Source organism: Thunnus maccoyii, chromosome 15 (assembly GCF_910596095.1).
Source record: "Thunnus maccoyii chromosome 15, fThuMac1.1, whole genome shotgun sequence".
Classification (NCBI taxonomy): Eukaryota; Metazoa; Chordata; class Actinopteri; order Scombriformes; family Scombridae; genus Thunnus; species Thunnus maccoyii.
The window spans coordinates 28,059,284-28,080,313 of NC_056547.1; the positions used below are offsets into that span (position 1 = coordinate 28,059,284).

A 21,030-nucleotide genomic window follows, 5' to 3' on the forward strand; every position below is an offset into this window, starting at 1 on the left:
GCAGACAGTAATGCACACCCGGCCATAGCTTTACACTCGACTACAAGACTGCAAAAAATATCTTTATTACACCATACATTTACTAACATTCAGCCCTTTCCATACACCAATACTAACATTTATTTGTTCTGTCCAGTAACCCAGTATTAAATAACACACTCACCAAAAAATTACTGTTTAATAGTAGCATGACAACTGGAGCAACCTGAGCTGGCAGCCCTGGTCTTCTGTGTGACAGTGGAGGCAAATATTACAAAAACTCTACAGCTTTATGTTAAAACGCTTTACAGGTATATTGTAATGTTATGTGTTATCTGGCTCTTAGTCAAATCAAAAGTTTAAAATGTGTGACAACATCTGTAATTGGTACAAAATTCATGTCTTCATTCATCTATCACTAGACCATGCATATTTAACCATTCCAGAGGACTGACACAAATTTAAATATTGCACTGGTTTGTCATCAAACATTAACTTTAGAACAAAAACTATCATCCAAACAATTATCCCTGAACTTGTCAGAGCACTCAACAGTGAAAAAGAATTAAGGGTCCAATCTTGATGAATAAAACAACTGTTAAGCATCTTGTAGGTGGATGAGGATATCAAACGAAGACTCCTCCGTCTCCTTCAAGCTCTGTCTGAAGAGCTGAGAGTGCTGCCATGATGACTCCCCTTCCCCACCACTGAGTTCTGCTTCAACCATGAACTCTGAGGAGCCATCTAGAGTCTGGATAGACTGCATCTTCCCATCTGAAGGTTCAAACACAGGAGGGGAAGTCATTAATAGATCACATCACACATTCCTATTTGGGGTATGTTATCAGAGTATCTGTTACATACCTGCAGAAAACTCTGTAGTAATCTGGCCTGCCTGCAACTGCCAACAGACTTTTCCCGAGTGGAAGGTCTGGCTATTGGCCATGATGGTGATAGACTTTATTGTCATTCCTGCTGGAGCAAAGTCAAACTTCCAGCTGATTCTTCCCATAGAGGAGCCTTCTGTTCGAGCAAGGTACACCTGCAGGAAGAAGTACAATCAGATAATCACACCTACAGCTGCATGTTGTTCCTAGGTCTTCAAAAAGATGACTCTGGTATGAACCTTTTACTTTCATTTCCTACATTCCTATACTATCTTACATCACTAAGATGTAAGATAGAATAGGAAGATAGTACTTAAAAACAAGACTGCGCAAAATAAGCTACACATCTTGATGCAGTTCATTTTAAAAAATTGAATCTTCTCCCCATGGATAAAAGGGTGGTGCTAATTAAGATGAGTATTTCCCACAGGATTGTGTACAAATCTGCACCTCCCCACCTTTCCAACCATTTTAATCTAGTCAAAAACAACCACTCCCACAACACTAAAGACAGTCTAACTAATATTGTTCCTATGAGATTTAAAACATGTTTTGGGAAAAACAATTTTTTATATACAGCTTCATGTCAGTGAAAACACTTGTTTCTGTGGCTCAGCCTCTACAACTTCAATTACCATTCTTTTATCGACCATTATGACGGTCAATCAGTCAGCCACTGTGGTCCAGACTAAAATATCTCAACAAGATAGTTTGCGATGAAATTTCGTAAGACATTCATGGACCCCAGAGGATGAATCCTAATTACTCTGGTGATCTCCTGACTTTTCCTTTGGCATCACTATGAGGTTGGTATGTGTGGTAATTGCCATACAATTTGTTACACACATTCATGTCCCTCTCAGGATCAATTGCAATAACATTTCATCTAGCACCATCTTCTGGTCAACATTTTAACCTGTCTAATACATTGTTTATGACAAAATACCTGCAAAACTCATGATATCCCATCAGCTTCAACTGTACTGTGTGTTCAGTGCTAGTTTGCAAATGTTGGCATGTAAGACGCTAAACAAAGACAGTGATCAGGCACAGGAAATTTAATAGAGCAACATTTTGATTTAACAGAGATCTTAGTCAGCATTGTCAAAAACATAGGTTTAATTTTGTGTCCGATTTTGGCCCTTAGTTTGTTATTTGATCAAGCACTTGTAAAAGTTTTTTTAGATGTGCATGCACCCCACACTCTTTTTGCAGTTAATGTAAAATGTGTCAATTTTAACACAAAATAATTGAAAATGTAAAGAAACAAAGTCTGAATTTATACTGGAATTGCTATTTAAGTTCTTTGGGATTTTACTGAAGCATTATTTCCCTTTGAGCCATGACAAAAGTTCATGAAGTCTATTAGAGGACGTCAAAATGTCTCTATTATTATGCATTTACGATAAAAATGCACAATGAACACATTGTTATACTTGTGTTGAGTTCTTAGCATTAAGAATGTGTTTCCAATCCTGAGTTATAGTCTACAAATAATGTTCAAACGGTATGCAAAAGATCCCCTCCAGACATATATTAAGACACATAATAATACTCAGCTTTGAACAATAACGTGTGTCTGATATGTTTTTTCCACAAAAAAGTATAATTACCACATTAAAATCCTTAAAATTAAAGTCTGCTCCTTCTCCCTCATCAAAAATTCCAGAATCTATGAATATGCAAATATTTTTAATTTCAGAAGTTTAACTGCTGGAGTCCATTCTCAGTGTTTGTGCACTGGAGACTTCAAGTTTCCACATCACACTCGAGTAAGAATACTGGACCAGGACTGGCTTCCAAACTAGTTGTGATGTCACAAATCATGCTCATAGGCCCACCCCTAAAAATCAGATTTTCAATGAGCACAGAGAAACTTTCCACTTTCAGCAGATGATTGAGAAAACAGCCCTCTAGTGTGAAACTGCACATACATCATTCGGCACAGTGAAGCTCAAACATCCAACAGTAGGAACAAGAAGAAAAACATATTTCTGAGTGGAGGACTTTAAACATACCATCTGCCAGTCACTTTCCACCTTCCTGAAGACTGACTCCTTCCTCCACACACAATGATCCCAGCTCTGAATAACCTCAGAGTTGTTGGACACTCGACAGTATTGGTCTTTGGTGGCACTGTAGCGCACATGCAGTAATCCGTCACTCTTCTCTTTCTCAGTGGGAGTAAACACATAACCTGGAGCCTGAGCACACAGACAGATACACGTTCTTTCAGACAAATACCAAACTGAATTAGATATCAAACTATTAAAGATGCAGTGTGTAAAATTTAGTGGCATCTAGCAGAACTGACTTGGCAGAAATGGAAAATAATATTCATGAATATGTTTTAATTAGTGTATAATCACCTGAAAATAAGACTCATTGTGTTTTCGTTACCTTAGAATGAACCCTTTATATCTACATAGGGAGAGGGTCCTTTTCCACGGAGCCCGCCATGTTGCACCACCATGTTTCCACGGTAACCCAGAATGGACAAGTCAAATACATGCTCTAGAGAGGGCCTTTCCTGTTTTCGTGAGTTTTGTGACCACCGTAAGTTCTCCTTCACGCTTGGAAGGGGAGGGTGAGAGGAGGTGTATTCAGTTTGTTGCAATCTGCAACCTCACCATTAGATGGCACTAAATCCTACACACTGGTCCTTTAAGCTATCAAGCTATTAGAATATTAAGAATACAGTACTGGTGGCTTCTTGACCTCAATGCTGATCTGCCCCTGCATGGTATTTGATTACATATTTTTTTGTCCTTATAAATGTTGGTTGTAAGTTAAAATTTTGTTGAGACTTTTTCCCAATTTCCGCCTAATTTATATCAATTAGGGTAGAGGTAATATTAGAAACACTACTCAATAAAACACAACGTATGCTGTTGGATTTGACTGCATTATAATTTTGACTTGATGGACCTGATAAACTGGAAACTGAGTGTATATCATTACATCATCTTTGGTTTTTACTGAAAGTTTTTTGTCCAATGGCCTATATCAATTGATAGGAGATCACATTTAGGGGGAAAGAGTAAATAATGCATGTAATTCATGAATTCCTTTTTTTATTTAAAGAAAAACTACATTTTATTACTTGGAGTTCTTTTTGTAGCTGTGCACATCATTTCTATCAGCCAGCACTGTACATACCAAAGCAACTGCTGAGACCTGGGAACAGGCAACAGGGCAAGAAACACCAACAGTTCAGACAGATTAGCTGCCACTAAAATATGTCTATAATATAAAGAAAAAGCCTTCCCGAATAAAGGTTTTCAAGCATGTTTTTAAAGAGTCTAGGGTCTGTGCTGCCCTCAGATGATTAGGAAGGCTGTTCCACAAGTGTAGTGCAGCATGTTATTGTGTAATAAACTGCGGTTTTCCTATAAGGACCTTCAATATTGGGATAAAATAGAATTACAGGCAAACTCAATCACCTGTAATAATCATCAAAAATATTGACTGAAGCCTAATATTGATCCCTAGCCAAACATAAACAGATTTTTTGTTTTCTGTCATGATGTCTATTTAAACAGAAATAATGAAATGCATGAGTAACTAAAGAGTGCAATGAGATCCATTATAACAACATATATATTATACGGGTACCTGTGTGGAGGTCCCTGTATCAGCCCCTCTGGTCTCCCCCCTTGCTATCCTCCAGGCCAGAGAGCCAGAGCTGCGTCCTCCCAGCTCGCCTGGTTTTGGTTTCTTTGGGGAAATGAACTCTACCAGCTCAACAAGCAGCCGCTCCGTCAGCTCCTTCTTCCTGTCTGGAGTCAGGGACTGCTGCCTCTTCAGAATCAGAGCAGATGCAAAATGGTTAAAATTGGAATCACCATGACAACTAGTCTTACATGCAGTGTTAAAAAGACTCACAGATGCATTGAGCCCATTAATGGTATGCAGCAACCAGGCCTCCTGAACCCTGGTCCTTCTCGACAAAACCTCTGGATGTTTGCAGGAATATCTCCACGTCACATCAACTACCTGCATCACACACACACACACAAACATGTCTGGTTTGAGCTGGAAGAGAATTCATTTGAAACAACAGTAAAACAGTGCAGCTCTTTGCTGCTGCAGTGTGGAATTGGTGCATCTCACCACTGCATTCTGACATTTTCAAAGCTATGATGATTTTCCCATAGGGGGTGATAAAGTGAAAGCTATTCCTTAGTCCTCCACAACAAAGCACCTACATACAGCACACTCACTGACTGATGATTACACTTTTACACAATAGAACATCTTTTTCTCTCTTAAAGCAGAGAAAAGGAACTAATGGCAGTAAGAGTAAAGGAGAAGACTGGTGTTATTCTTTATTTTTCTTATTGTCAACAAATCCAATGAAAAAGATAATGTGTTAGTCTGTCTCTCATTACTTTCTGATGTCCCTATCCTGTCTGTGGCCCTCAGCCCCAAACCCACTGAAGAAGTATATAAATAAAAAATTTAAAAAAACAGTCAAAAGGTTCAAGATACTTTCTTGTGAGTCACAAATAACAACCTCAAGGTGGTGCTAGGGGAAAGTTCAGGGATTACCAAAGTCACTAAGATTGATCTTGTGGGGATCATGAATGTCTGTATAAGATTTCATGGCGATCCACATAATAGTTGTAGAGATATATTATTCTGTAGTGGTAGGCAAACTGACCCACTGACAGCCAAATACTGGTAGTAAAAGTAGTAGTGGAGTGATATCAGTATAGATTTGAACAGTTGATAGCTGTAGTAATAGAAGTTCTTGTAGTATGTGTTCATTTTTCTGACCTGGTCCTTAGAGAAAGCGAGAACGTAGGCCAGTTTCTTCCCCCAGCCAGCTTCATACATCAAAGGTTTATCACAGACGTTCTCACAGGAGTCACAGTGCAGCCAACGACGCTGAGAAGCTGAGTAAATCTCTGTCCACACGTGGTCTGAAACAATAGAGAACAGGACTGATTTTAACTGAGACTTTCATACGTTACAGTACCCTTCTGTTGTCTAAGTCCTGAGATTTGTGACTGCAGCTATGAACACCAGGTATTCAGTATCTTAAATTACTTTTACCGCAAAATATTAATACAAATTAGGGCTGGGTGATATAGCTGAAAGAATGACCACGATAAAATGTTTCCTTTGAGTAAATATAGATTATTATTGATCATTTTAAATGACCTATCTTTAATAAAGACCAGAGGAAAAAAGGTTGAATTTACTTTATTTTGTCAAGCTACACACATCTGCACTCATTTTCTCACTCCACACAGTTTCTGTTGTTGTGTCACATGTTGGCGCAACCGAACAACACACCTGTTAAATGATTGGCTGTCCATCAATGGACATGACAGGCTGTTTATGAGCCAGGGAGGGAGCACACTTGGGGTTTGTTCATGCAACCAAACTTTGTGTATTTGTTATGTGCTTTCATGGCGGTTTGTATTTAATGCATTTAGGTGAAACTATCCAACATTCTATCAAACTATTTTCTTATTGCTATTGATGAAGCATCTATCACCTGTACATATCGCTATCATTTTATCACCCAGGCCTAATAAAAATTGTAACTGTTCAGTGTTTTGCACAGACTTCTATTCTTGCCCAGATAGGAAAGCAAGTGAAACCATCACAAAACATTAAAACTCTCAACTGAAACTCAGCCTGATGAGCAGCTTCACACTGCACACTGAAAGTGAAACTCATCTCTCTGGAGAGGCATGTCCTGTAGATGATAATAACACTGACTAATATTCAGAGAGGACTCCATGTAAGCAAATTCTGTCATGTCGACATATGTGACAGTATGCTCCTTAAATCTGTTATTCGTGCACATACCTGTGCTATCCCAGATGTACCTGGCCTCAAGGCCGAGGGCTCTGCAGCACAGGGTGAAACAGTTGGCCCACTCCCCACAGCGCCCCCTCCTGGTTTCCAGCAACTTTTCAGGATTGTTGTACCTGGTATTGACAATACACAGAAAACAAAATGTATATTTGTCCAAGGATTAAGACAAAACAAGTCTCAAGTGCTAGTCCTAAACACCCTTATCACAGTCAAAATGTCACAAACACACAAACAGACCTGGGGAATCTGGTGGAGAGCTGGCAGCTCTGACAGTGATGGTTCTCCACTCGCTGGGCTCCCCAGCGGAGGTCGTCGGTGCTGGGACTGAGGGAGCCAGCATTCTGGGTCTGGCCTCCACAGCGGCTGCAGGGCAGACAGTCGACCCAGGAGAAGAAGTCCTGCTTGAACCATCTAAGCAACTCCAGCACCAGGAAGACCTCCTTTCCAAGTTTACATTCTACAAACAGTAAAACAGGTCAGCTGGTTTCTCTGAATCACTGCATTCAGTATCACTTGATTTGCATATAAATACAAAACCGATTCTTTCGAATGCGCAGTGGGACTTGCACCTGAGTCGACCTCTGTAGCCTCCTTCAGCTTCTGTTCAGCAGCAGAGAAGAGCTGCTGGTGAGGGATGTGGCTCCTGGCTTTCTGCTGCAGCTCGGGGCTTTCATACATCATCACGTGTTGGAAGTTCGACTGGAGAGTCACAAAGAAGCTCATGCTGCTCTCCTGACAGACACAACACAAAACATCCAGGTCATAAACAAACTTAGAGGAATGTAAAGTGGTGACAGGGTGACAGTTTTTCAACCGTGAGGCAGGTATTGTATACATGATATTGATGAGAGAGAGATGTAAGGAGGTGTGTAAAAATGATTTGAGGTGGGTGCTGAATCTTATTTCACCTTATTTTTTAATAGCAAGGCCCTCCCTGGCATTAATAATATTATATATAATATTAATAATAATATTTTCTTTGCACCCCACCCTTTTTGAAGTCCATTCCCAGATTCCATATGATAACATATATATGAATTAGATCAAATGATGCTATAGCTTGACATATGATCAGATGTCTGACTGTCACAATCAAACTAATGACATGATATTGATGCATCCAAGTCCTATTAGCAACTAGTTCATTGTATTAAAAGGAAAATAAAGCCAGAAACAGGATTGCTGTCCTGTGCATATGAAAAAGAGCACATTTAAGACCCATTAAATATACATTTGGGATGAGAGAAAAGTAAAAGACCCAGTCCTCTTTTCTGATCTTTTCCCTCCCCTCCTAATAATATTCCTGCAGTCCCTTATGATAAAGAAGGCAGAGAATTTTATATAGCTGCTCTTTATCACACATTCATGTAATGATAGTAAATTAACCAGTTTATGGAATACACTGTTCTACATTATAAATGTAGCATACTCACAAATCAGGGCTTTGACACCCTCCTCATCTGGTTAACTGGCATTAATTGGGGTTTCTAATTATTAAGGCAATATGTCCATAATAGATTAGTAGATTCTCAATTTCATATGGAAAAGATTTTAACCAAAAAAAAGTGAGCAAACTGAGTTGAGATGTGTTAGCCTCCACTGTGACCCTGCTACAATTAATTATTACGCATGAATACAACAGATATATACAGCGTATATTCACAGTATCTTTTCATTTATAACAGGAATGCATCGTTACCAAGGATGACGGTTGTGGTGGAGGTGATGTAACTGGCTGGCTGGAAGCAGCAGAGCTTTCTGGAGCTGAAGCTGGGGCAGAGGCCACAAGAGCCTGAGCAGTAGGTTGGACAGGCTGCCCACCGCGTAGTCGCTGATCCCTTTCTGTTGCTATGGATTCCCTGATGAGTCTTAGCTGTTCCACTGATGCAGACTTGGGAAAAACCAGGTGGGTTTCAGCCTGAAAAGAGGCGCAATTGTGATTCTGACTTGGCTGTTAAAGGTACATGAGGCATCATTACCACATTAACTGAACAAACCAAACTAACAAAAAGAAATAGGATCTATCAGCCTCTATAATGCATTTTCATGTTGTATTTTTTCAGTACAAAAGTATAAAAAGAGGCATCTGATCTGTGTACTTTATTTACTCACAGATAGGTCACAGATACAACCACACAGCCTAATAACCACCTGTCACTTTTTAAGTGGAGCTTCAGCAAATTACCTCCTCAAATCCCATCTCAAAGAGGCATTCCACAGCACCTTTGATGGGCAGCAGCCTAGTGGAAAAAGTGGGATTGCCTATACGGATCGATCTGTACTTTTCTTCATTGGGATTCCTGTCGAGAAGGAAGTAAGACTGTTGAGAGACCTTTCAGGAAATACATTTTGTTCCTCTATGGTGGAGGAGGCAAATTACTTTGTACAAACCAATGAATTATGAGTTCATACATAAGTAATTTGAGTTACTCGTTTAACTGGTGTTACTGCATATTGATGTCCACGTGTGGCAGTAACATCCTACTTTCATTACTACTGCTTTACCATTGCACAGAGGTTGGTCTTTTCCTAAAGCTACATTTCAATCGAGTCTCTGTTAATGTGTTAACTTGAACTTGAGACTTTACTTCACTACTTAAGGCAAACAAGTGTGAGTTACTGGTGAATATTCAGATTGTATCCGTTTCTCTGTACTCTCTGGTGAGTCAATCTTATGCCGAATTCACCACTGCACCCTGACGATTAGTACTGAAGTTACGTCAAGACCATAGAGGTCAAGACTCATAAACACGGCCAATTACAAATGCCGGATTTTTGAACAGTTTGGTGTAACGCTCTGTGTAAACTGCAGCTAAGGAGTATACCGGTGCTCAAAGGCAGCTAGCTTCACCGGTTAGTCCGACTGTTGCTGAAATGATGTTAGATGCTACTGTATTATTCGTATTATATAGAATATTTCTAATACAGTCTCAGCTTAACACCTCATGTCGCGTTGTCTAGTTCACAACCTTACCTTAAAATATTGTCCGCGTAGGTGAGTAACAACTTGGCGACGTCTAGAAAGACTTCATTTGAATTCTCACATAGTGTTGTGACTGCTGGTGACGCAGCCATGTTAGTGTTTCTGGAGCAAACTAAAAGAAAAGTCCTTCCACTTTTGAGTATAATCACTAATGCTAATAGTGTCACTGTGCTCTGTGGCTAAGGAGATGTTTTGGAATTTTTTGTATAATAAAGAACGTTAAAAAAAAATGGGGGGCGGGTGTTTTGGGTCCTTGATGTAGCTGACCTATCACCGCCTGAATAAATGTTTGCAGCTGTAAAAAATAAAAATAAAACAATTATATATTGTGTATAATTGTATTGTTATTTCGCCATAAAATTGTTTCATGCTGCGCTATGTTACTGTTTTATCGATTTGATTACATATTTAAAATGAATATTTGTATGTTAAAAGAAGCTGGCGTTCAGAAAGACTACTCGAAGTCAGCTGCAGACAAATGCAAGGATGAGACTCTTCTCGTTTGGATATTTGAACAAGTGACAGATAACTTTGCAGCATGCTCTGAGTAAGTTACAACTGTTTCTGGTTTCGTATATATTTATCTTTCTCACACTGAGAGGAGATTCAGCAAAGCTACAAGCTAGCAGTGTTAAACTTTAAGATATCAGCATGTCTGCGTCATCACTCTCCTGTTGGACTAAACTGCAGCTCAGGCAACAGACTATAAGAACACTTCTTCAAAACAGTGCCTGTGTTTGTACAAGCCAAGCCTCCAGATGTCACAGCTCTACACAGCAGAGAAGAAGGGTAGTTATCACTGGCATTGGGTTAGTGTGTCCTCTGGGCACAGGGACTGCTCTGGTCTGGGAGCGCCTCATCAAGGGTCACAGTGGGCTTGTTGCTCTTGGCTCTGAGCAGTACAACACTGTTCCCTGTAAAGTTGCAGCGCTGGTACCCAGAGGGTCTGAAGAGGGCCAGTTCAAGGAGGAGAGCTTTGCCTCTCGTGGGGAGATCAGCAGCATGTCACCAGCCACTGTGATGGCCCTGGCGGCCGCTCAGCTTGCTCTGGAGGACTCAGGGTGGTACCCCAAAACACCAGAAGAACAGCTCACTACAGGGGTGGCCGTTGGCATGGGCATGGTGTCACTGGAGGAAATCGCTCGCACCTCCACTGCTTTCCAAGAGAAGGGTTACAATAAAGTCAGCCCCTTCTTTGTGCCTCGCATTCTTGTCAACATGGCTGCAGGACACATTAGTATCAAACACAAGCTGAAGGGTCCCAACCATGCTGTGTCCACAGCATGCACCACAGGTGCACACGCTATAGGTGATGCTGCAAGGTTCATTGCCCACGGTGATGCAATTGCTATGGTTACGGGGGGAACAGAATCCTGTGTGGGTCCTCTGTCAATAGCCGGCTTTGCAAGGGCGCGTGCCCTTGCCACTAAATGGAATGACGAACCCAAGCTGGCATCAAGACCCTTTCACCCAGAGAGAGAGGGTTTTGTGATGGGTGAAGGAGCTGCAGTGCTCCTGCTGGAAGAGCGAGACCATGCAGTGAAGAGAGGAGCCAGAATCTATGCAGAGATCCTGGGCTATGGGCTCTCAGGGGACGCCAGCCACATCACCGCACCCACTGCAGATGGAGACGGGGCATTCAGGTGATTCATTTTAGGGTTTTTGGAAGCTGGAACTTGTTTTGTTTTTCTTGTTTAACCATTTGAAAGCCAACATGTTGTACTTATATTCAACATTTTGAAGTCTCCAATCAAAAATATGTGTTTTGTTTATTGTTCCTTCACTTGGATGTTGTTATTTTCACTGTGCAGAGTGATGTACTGTATGTGCAGAGTTTGTTTTAACTTTCATCTGCTGAAAGAGGGAAAGTTTCTCTGAGTTCACCTTAAATCTGAGTTAAAGGAGTGAACATACAAGCATGATTTGTGACATCACAATTAGTTTGGAGCCAATCATGGTCCAGTATGCAACTCACACAAGTGGGGGAAGGAAACTTGAAGCCTCCAGTGCACATGCACCGAGAATGGACTTTAGAAGTAGGAGACATGTTGTGTCCAGCAGTTAAAGTTTTGAAAGAAAAAATATTTGCATATTCAGATTCTGGAAATTTCAAGTTTAATTGTAAGTTTAGGACATTTTAACGAGGTAATGGAATGTTTTTGTTGAAAAACCATATCAGACGCAATATGTTTTAAAACATCTTTTGAGGTTCTTTAACTTTCAAATAATAATAAATGCCCAAAATGAATCCATAAAACTACTCTTAAGGATAATATCTACTTATAATAACAAGGATCATACTTTTTGTAGTTTTGGTCATAATTCTTACCACCAAGGTAAAGCAGCAATAATCTTTTTATTAATTTTGCCACTAGTGGGCAGCAGCACAAGATAAAAAACACTGACATACTATCGCCTTTCAAGCCTGTTATGACCAATTTGTTAGCAAACCATTTTCACACATATAACCTCATTCAGCAGACGCATTTGAAGTTGTTTTTCTGGTTTCCTGATGAATCACTTGCTCACTTTCCTTTTGGTCTTGTTTGGCCTCCTCTTGAGAAAAATTTCTGGCTCTTTAGCAGCTAAATGCTCCACTATGTTCACCAGCTAGTCGCTAACTGTGTCTGTCTGCTGTTTGCTGCTGGGCATATAGTGTGCAGCAGGTTTATCAGAGCTTTTTCATTGAAAAACAGCTGCCTGCTGCTGCTGAAATGTTGATGAGAGAAGATTTTGCCTGCCGGAAAACCAAAACAATGAGCTAAAAGAGGCTAAACTGCTCAGAGCTGAGGAAATGGTAGATAGAGTCATAAAAATATCGAGTAGTGCAGCTTTAATTGCTGAGGTTAGGGAACACAGCAACATTGCTAAAAGACATCAGCTGTAAGAAACATGAGTAGTCAGACAATCAAACAGGTTGTAAACAAACCTTTGAGATACACTACTTATCACAGTTTTTCAGTTGTTACTTTTTACTTTACTTCAGAATAAAGTGTTTAGATAATTTGGCTAAACTGTTAGCTTGTTTAGAACCTGTCTGTGTATCTGACTCGTTTCCTACCCCGTCATATTGCTCTGTTTCCAGATTTACTTTGGTGACGGCAATCTTATTAGTACTATTAGAAATCATGGCCAACACTACAAAAGTAAAACCCAAGTTATAATAAACCTGAAGTACTTGATAACTGTCAGACCACTGTCTCCACAGATGCATGTCAGCAGCCATCAGAGATGCTTGCATCTCACCAGCAGATGTGACGTATGTGAACGCCCACGCCACCTCCACACCTTTGGGTGATGCGGCTGAAAATGCTGCCATCAAGAGGCTCTTAGAGCAAAGCATCGGAAGTCTGGCCGTCTCCTCCACCAAGGGAGCCACAGGACATCTCCTCGGGGCCGCGGGCGCTCTGGAGGCAGCGTTCACCGCTTTGGCCTGCTACCACGGTGTCCTGCCCCCAACCCTCAACCTGGACCGCACTGAGCCAGAGTTCAACCTCAATTATGTTCCCTGCACAGCGCAGCCATGGCGGACTCAGGGCAGACGTGTCGCCCTCTCTAACTCATTTGGATTTGGCGGCACCAACGCCTCACTGTGTCTCACCAGCATCTGATGACACTCTAAAAAGTCATACTGGACTTTTTATTAAGGGTCTGATCTGATTCAGTGTGTATTCTTTACTTCTGGTGTCATAGAGTTTAACTGGCTGAATATCTATGAGTAGAATTGATCAGAACTACCACTGGTTGCTTGTGGGAAGCTCTAATGAACTGAATGTGACTTCTTGAGAAGATTCCATTAATTTTTTTTAGAAACTTGAAATTTCAGTAATTTAAACCTGCAAAGATTAAAAATTCTGAAAGGATTTTTGTTGTTTTTGTTCTTCTTTTGACTGGAAAATGGTCAAATCTATAAACAGTGTCACATCAGAGGAAACTGTATTATGGTCTTTGGAAAAGCTGATAGTTCTGGCCTTTGTGTTGCTCTGCTTACCAATATCATTGTTCATGTTTCCAGGCTTGCCACAAGGTCGCCTCTTTTATGGATTGGATTGAAAAGGTAAATCCAAGTAGGGGATGTGAATAAGTACCACTTGACCCTCCCTTATTATCACTGCTTAGGTGTCCTTGAGGAAGGCCCTTAACCCCTCACCTGCACAGCAAAACATCATAGACGTTTTTAGTGAAATTAACAACAACTAAATTAACTTGATAAAACAAACATACATTTTATTCATTCTGTTTTAGGTTAACATAAAAGTAATAATTCTCAAACCCATTTCAGAACTTACGAGTTCTTGTTTGTACTATTCTGACATGATTAGCATATTAGCAGACCTCCCAGCATGCATTGCTTGAAGGTTAAACCAATCCAGAGATCATTCTTTCTTGTGGTTTGAAGAAAATATACATGGTGAAAACTTCTTGTCCTGCTTGCCTCCTCTGAAGATGATGAAAACCATGCTGAATGATGAAGGTTAGTATATACTTCACCCTCCATACACCATACACTTCATTTAAGAGTATTCCACCAATTTAGTACAGTTAAAAAAAAAAAAAGAAAAAGGATAAAAATCAATGCAGCAAAAACAGCGATATTTAGTTTTTTTATTACATGCATCCTTTGTCATTGTAAAAACCTGGTGCCTACATTAACCATGATGCAACTTGACTTCACTCAACCTCACACATTTAGGTGTTATCCTAGTAGTGTCTAATGTAGCCTGGAGCTGTTATGAGGGGTGAGCTACAGAGGCTTTCAACGCTGACTCAAGGGACATCACTTGAGGCAATTTATCAGATTTCACACAGTTCCCTCTGGAGACACAAAAGGCTTCATACTACTCTTTCACATTGACTGACTCTTCAACCTGAGATAATGTAACTGGAGAGAAAACACACAATAATGCCTGTCAGTATGACTAAACATTTTTTGACTGAATATACACTACTATACTTTTTTCCCCTGCTTGTTTCAAGTTCAGTGAACTTATCTCAGTGTGTTTGACATTGTAACAAGTCATGAAAAGACAAATTATTTAAATTTAGTTAACTCACATTTTGAAGCGCACAAAAACATTGCAAGATAATTCAACCTACAGTAAAAAATAAGTTCTTTTTAAGTGGGAGCTGCTCAGTGGCCAACTTATCAGACTAATGGGCAGTTTTCAGATGTTAGCAGACTGTTGTTTGAAGATTTAAAAAAAATGTCTACTGTAGATGAAAATTTTGAGGTTAGATTTTTCTGACTCAGTTTTATTTCAAGGTCACATCCTCAGTATTGTTATTGGGAATGTGGAGGTTTTAATGACCTGAAGAGGCATTTACATTCTACAACTACACACAAATGACACATGCTGCAGTTGCTTTATACTTATTGTGCTATTTCACACTCGGTGTCTTTACAGGTAACAATGTGACAAAACATGGTGAAGAAAATCTGAGCTCAAATCGCCTCTTACTAATGATCCAGAACATCTCATCTCATCTGGTCTCTGGCGTCTAGCGAATGAAGACTGCTGAATGCCATCCTTGAACCAAGACAAGAGTTGTGTGGAGGTGTTTAAACAGCATTTAGATCATTGTGTTATGTTAAATTGCTTTGGCAAAATTTGAAAATGATCAGCACAGTCATTAGAATAATGAATGCACAGTCATTATTCTAATGACTGTGCTCAACTATCACTGTGAAAAGTTCATGTCTGTATATAGCACTTGGCACCAGCAGGTGGTGCTGGCTCCTAGTAAGTCATGCATGTTGCTTTCTTGTATATTCCCAGTACAGTTTACATGTTTGGCATTCAGCAGACACCTTACAGCAGAAAAATAAGTACCATCACAATTCACAAGCATCCAAAATGACTGAGGTCAAAGGTCAGGTCATTCATGTTGGTCTTATTACCTGACCTTAGAGGATGAAATATCAAAGTGCTTTGAAGAGAAATAGCAAGAGAGAGACAGAGGGCTCCTAGAGCCAGTAAATTGAGAGGAAATCATTTAATGGAAGAGGTTAATATGAGTAATTGTATTAAGAAGATGATAATAACTGTTAATTGCTTGCTGTTAGCTTCCTATTTCCAACCTGTGTTTTCTTTAAACAGGAACCCAGACTCCAAAAAAATGTTACAATTTATTGCAATTAGGAAATAAGTGGTGCTGTAGGTATACACAGCTGATTTTCATAAGATCCTAATGGAGGCATGATCTCACTGTAGTGCCTTTTGTTATCACTTATGAGGGCACTTTCCAAGCCGAGACCTCGGACTATGTGTTGTTCTCCTTTTGATTTAGCCCAGTGTGGCCTTTTCATATAGTGTTGCAAGGACAACACAGGATCAACAGAGCTTTGGGATGGGTAAGAGAGGTTAATTGGGACTAAGTGTCATTATGTCAGGGTTGAAATGAAAGTAAACAACCCCCTAAGGGAAAAGGATAGTTGTCCAAATTGTTCCCTTTCTTCAAAGTTTGATCTACAATTATTCTGCTCTTTTTTATGGGAGATGAGACACACAGTTCTTGCCTGTCTTCCTGGGGGAGACGAATGACTGTGAGGGGACACTGGGTGCCCATTTGGAGGCGTTTATATCCCTGCAGAAATGATGATTCAGAGTATGTGTGTGTTTAAGTTGCCCCGTGAAGATTTTTGGATGATGTGAGTAAGACTTTGTCATTAAATGAAAAACAAATCTCACACTGTACAGTAAATTATATTCCACTGAGGGGAAAAGAGAAACAGGTTTTACAATATAATAAGTGGGCCAACATTAAATAAGACTAAAGCCTCGCTAGCTGCTCCCACAGTCTGCAGAGTGCATTACATCTTATAGAACAAAAGTGTTGAACAGTGTGGCATTAAACTGGACAGAACAATGTATTAAAGAAATAGTTTTGGGAAATACACTTATTTACTTTCTTGCGAGAGTTACATGAGAAGATGGATACTACACTCTCATATCTGTACAGAAAATATGGAGTTGGAGCTGGGAGGTGAGTTTAGCTTAACATAAAGACTGGAATCAGAGGAAAACTGCTAGCTGTCCAACATACAAGAATACACCAACCAACACCACTAAAGACGACATGTTGTACCTTGTTTATTTAATCCATGTACACAGTAAAAGAAAAACCCAGACAATTTGTGGCTTTATGGGGAGTTACGTGCTGTAACTATTTCTCAGTGATAGTCTTCAAGCAGCAAAGAAACAGTTACATTATGTAACTCCCTCTAAAACCACAAAGTTTTAACAAGCAGCCAGTTTAATTAGCAACCAGCCCATGGCTTGGAGGTATTAACTTACCATCAACAGCTAGCTTATGCTGCATTCACACAATGTTAGCAGGATGGCAAAATCAGGAAAACCTCCCATTATTCTGACTTGGGAGCATTCACACATACTCACTGCTAACCTTGTGGTCAATAAATAACCTATATTAGCAGCTGTGTGGTGTATTTGGAGTGGTTCATTCATAAGGAAATCCAGATACAAAAAAACAGCGCATAGCCCATTTTAAATCAGCTACACTAATTGTATTAGTGTTAATAATGGATTTTATTTAGATGTAGCTGAGTGCAATGGTAGCTTGCACCATTTTGCTAACGCTTTGTTGACAGTTCTATCTTTTCACCAACTGGGAGATTTTGTCACTGTCAAAATTTCTAACTTGGATTTACAACTCAAAGGTTGACATGAATAGTTTTTCAGACTTAGTTTCTCGTAATTGTGGTCTGAACGATATGACATGAACGTGGCATTAGCCACAGCACTCCAAAAGTCCCATCCTGAAGCTTGACACACCCTCCAACTCTGAACAAAACCAGGTGATTCTTGAATGTAGGCTTATCTGAGGTCTGCTCTCACCTAAGAGTGTTTAGCGGAGCCAGCCGTCTCTCCCCACTTCACCTCCTGCCCTTGTACCAAGCTACCAGGTCCTAGACAAATTTCTTTACTGAACACAAAACAAAATGAAATTAATCAAATTATTAATCCACCCATACCATCCAACCCTGGTAAGATAGCAAATGAGAAGACCACCGAAAATGTCAAAGTCAAAGAATGTTACGGAATACCTGAATTTTAAATTGTAATCCTTTACACTACTTGTTACTCAAAGTAAGAAAGTAATCCAATTACTGCACCAATACTTAAAACATGATTTCAGTGGTAGGCAATTTCATTGCAGGGTAGGTTAATGTGAACGCTCCTTTGTTCATACTGATGTTAGACTTGTATAGAAACACTCAGTCTCCTGATTCATTTACCGCTGTTCTCCCTGTAAAACAATACAACAGGTTGTAATATTGTGGGCCAAAAACAAGCTATATGTGCCATCTAGCAGTTGTAGTGTATGGCCTGGAGCAGTGGGGCAGCCCTTATGATGTTGAGATTTGAGACTTTGCCACAAGAAACTACTGTTAGCCTGTTTCCAACCACAAGTCACATTTCCTACCACATCAGACAGTTTTTTAAAAAGCGTAACTATGATTGTTCCCTAACCTTAACCCCGTGTTTATTATTGTAGCCATGACGATGAAGGTTGCCTAACTTTAAGGAGGTACTAACTTTAATCCACACCACATGTTTCTCTAACTTTAACAAGTGGTCATTTTAACCCAAACTAAGATCTTTCCCTAAACCTAGCCAAGTTGTTTTTTTGTCTAAACCTAACCAGACCTTAACCACAGCGTTGTCACATCATAAAACATCATTATTCTTTAACAGTGCGATGTCCCGCTTACTGCCAATAGGGGCAATGTGTCATTCTTGAGTCACCCTGTCAAATGATGCATTTGGTAGTTTAATTTGGAGGGCTTGTTGGCATTTTACCTTAATTTTGTAGATTATGATCATTACACCGTGCACTCAAAATATTTCTACAATATGCTTATGGTACCTTGTTGCTTTGATGCCTTATGATACATGCATGAAGCCAAATTTTGCCAAACCCTGACGATGAAACTGTTGCTTCATATTCTGTATATGGCAAGCTTGGACCTCTTGCTCTATATTTCAGTTGATGAATAGTTGTACCGTCCCAGCTGAATTTAATAGCATGATGTAAAGCCAGACCCAGATGATGAATTACTGTACTGGGGAATGTCTGTCCAGGCCCATTTTTAGAGATTACGTTTTATTAACTCTTCTGGATGTCACATCCGGCTAATGAATAAATCAATTATTCATCCATTTTTTAATTTGAAATAATCTGACAAGGATAAATGAGTTGTGACAAGCTTTTTTTTTTTACTGGTTCGAAAGGAAAGCCCAGCATCTTCATGGGGAATATTTTGGTTTCAGGACTTATAAATCAGTCGCTGTCCAGCTCCATTTTCTATCCTGATGAACAGTTTGTGCGTTGGTGTTTTTCCGCAGTTTCTTGCTCTTAGTTTTCCATCACTGCAGCAAGAGTAAACATGTTCCATTGTAAAATTAAAACCACAGCACAATTAGATGGTCAGGATTCCCTACCTTTATGTAAAATTAGGAGTGAATGGACAGAAATCCTAAAAACATGTTGTAGCATTAAAATGTACAGACTCAATGATGAGGATTTTGCAGCAGCCTTGCATCGTGATTCCAGTCTGTTCCTTTGCCCTCTGCACTCTGAGAGCTAAGTGTACCCAGTCCAGCACTCCATATCAATAATGTCTAAGCTGGGCAGGAACTATTGATTCCCATTGCTGTAATGATGATGACTTTGGTTCATGTTATTCCTCCTTCTCCTACTTTCTTTTCTTTCTTTTTTTTTTTACATCCTTTCCTTCTAATTAGGAGATATCCATGCTGAATTATGATCACCATGGCAACAGAGTCAGCATGCATTCCCTTTGATATCACCCTGTCCCACAGGGAGCACAGCTTATCACCAGGTTCTAAAATTAGACCTCCTCTTGGTCTGTGGCATCCACTGAATGGCCTTCATTCAGTGACCATTATTCAGATCCAGTGTCACCCTTTTGTTCACTTATGGAATTATGGAATTTTAGCCAGTTTAGATTGGTCAGATTTACCTAATATGTTACAGTTATACTGTGCATTAAACAAAGTAGGAATTGTTGAATTGTATTGTATATCCTATTGCTTAAAGCAATGGTTGCCAACCTGGGGTTTGGGAGCACCTAAGGGGTTGGAAGGTAAATCTGAGGGGTCATGAGATGACGAACAAGAACTGAAAAAAGAGCTACGTACATAATGTTTATTTTTGGACATTACTTTGTCTTTGTTTATTTTCTGGTGAAACACAAAATAGTTTACCTGTTCAGGCCCATAAAAATGATACAAATCAGTCTTTGCTCAGTGCTCACAGTTCAGCTCAGTACATATAGAACCTTTGACAGTCAGGAGTTGATTTTGGTTTGTTTTAAAGGGGATCTGTTACGCTCATTTCCAGCTCTACATCCTTATTTTTGGACCTTATTTATCTTAAAATGGCCCTTTATGCAGCCCCTCAGTTCAGTCTCTGTCTTTTAACAGGCAGTCTTAGCTCCTGTCTCTTTAAGGCCCCCTCCCGATGAACCCACTCTGTTCTGATTGGCCAGCTTTATAGAAACTTGCCTAGGGGCAGAACATATCAGAGTTGTGTTAAGTTGCCGCTGATGCAAATGCAACATTTCCTGCTTTACTGCTTTACATTAAAAGCGTTTAATGACTAAATAATGGGAGACTTTTATTGTGAAGAATATACAGGAAATTAAACATTTTCCTCACCGAATTAGCAAAGCTTCATTGGTGGTGCTAAAACTTGGTCTCGGTTCACCCATTCATTACAAATTACGCATACTGCTCAATGCTGCTGACCTTTCCCCAAAGTATCAAACATATCTTCACACAGGTGATATCTTAAGTTTTCTCTGGTTTCTTTATATGGCCTTGCTAACTCCATAATGCAAAGTTTGTCCCAGTTCATTTTGTTTGGGACATGAGTGAATTGCTTCAGAAGGCATTTTGGGATTCCAGGTTATGCAGGACTGACCAGCACCACAAAAAAAGGCAGGGGTTGAAAGTTGAAAAATTTTGACTTTATGCAAATGAAGGCAACATTTACCCTGAATTGACGCAGTGAAACTGACAAAGTGGCTTGATTGTGGACCAGGAAGCTCCAGGAAGATTTCCATTAGGGGAGAGAATCATTGCAGTTTCAGGAATTCCCCTGCTATATAACCCTTCCCTTCTAGACTACAGGGACAGAGACAAACAACAGAGCAACAGCAAAGATCCTCTCCTGGTGATCCATGGTGATAAATAGTCCATTGCGACTGATTCCAAGCATATATAATCTGTTTTGAATCTGCTAAAACAAATATTACCAGGAAACACATGCAGTGGTCTGTCCTCGTTATATATCTCTGTGTCT

At 39.9% G+C, this 21,030-nt stretch overlaps 2 protein-coding genes across 2 annotated transcripts; one reads left to right on the forward strand and one right to left on the reverse strand.

The window, feature by feature from the left end:
• Window positions 1–41: 41 nt before the first annotated feature.
• ngly1 (N-glycanase 1) lies at window positions 42–9,933 on the reverse strand. The gene is made up of 12 exons (XM_042434814.1): window positions 9,673–9,933; window positions 8,884–8,998; window positions 8,398–8,616; window positions 7,268–7,430; window positions 6,936–7,155; window positions 6,690–6,811; window positions 5,646–5,791; window positions 4,752–4,862; window positions 4,482–4,667; window positions 2,885–3,070; window positions 844–1,021; window positions 42–753 (listed from the first exon to the last, which is right to left on the reverse strand). The coding sequence occupies exons 1-12, from the start codon at window positions 9,771–9,773 to the stop codon at window positions 578–580; spliced, it is 1,923 nt and encodes a 640-aa protein (XP_042290748.1). The 5' UTR covers window positions 9,774–9,933; the 3' UTR covers window positions 42–577.
• A 140-nt stretch (window positions 9,934–10,073) lies between these two features.
• On the forward strand, window positions 10,074–13,544 carry oxsm (3-oxoacyl-ACP synthase, mitochondrial). The gene is made up of 2 exons (XM_042434815.1): window positions 10,074–11,324; window positions 12,890–13,544. The coding sequence occupies exons 1-2, from the start codon at window positions 10,333–10,335 to the stop codon at window positions 13,290–13,292; spliced, it is 1,395 nt and encodes a 464-aa protein (XP_042290749.1). The 5' UTR covers window positions 10,074–10,332; the 3' UTR covers window positions 13,293–13,544.
• The last annotated feature ends 7,486 nt before the right edge of the window (window positions 13,545–21,030 follow it).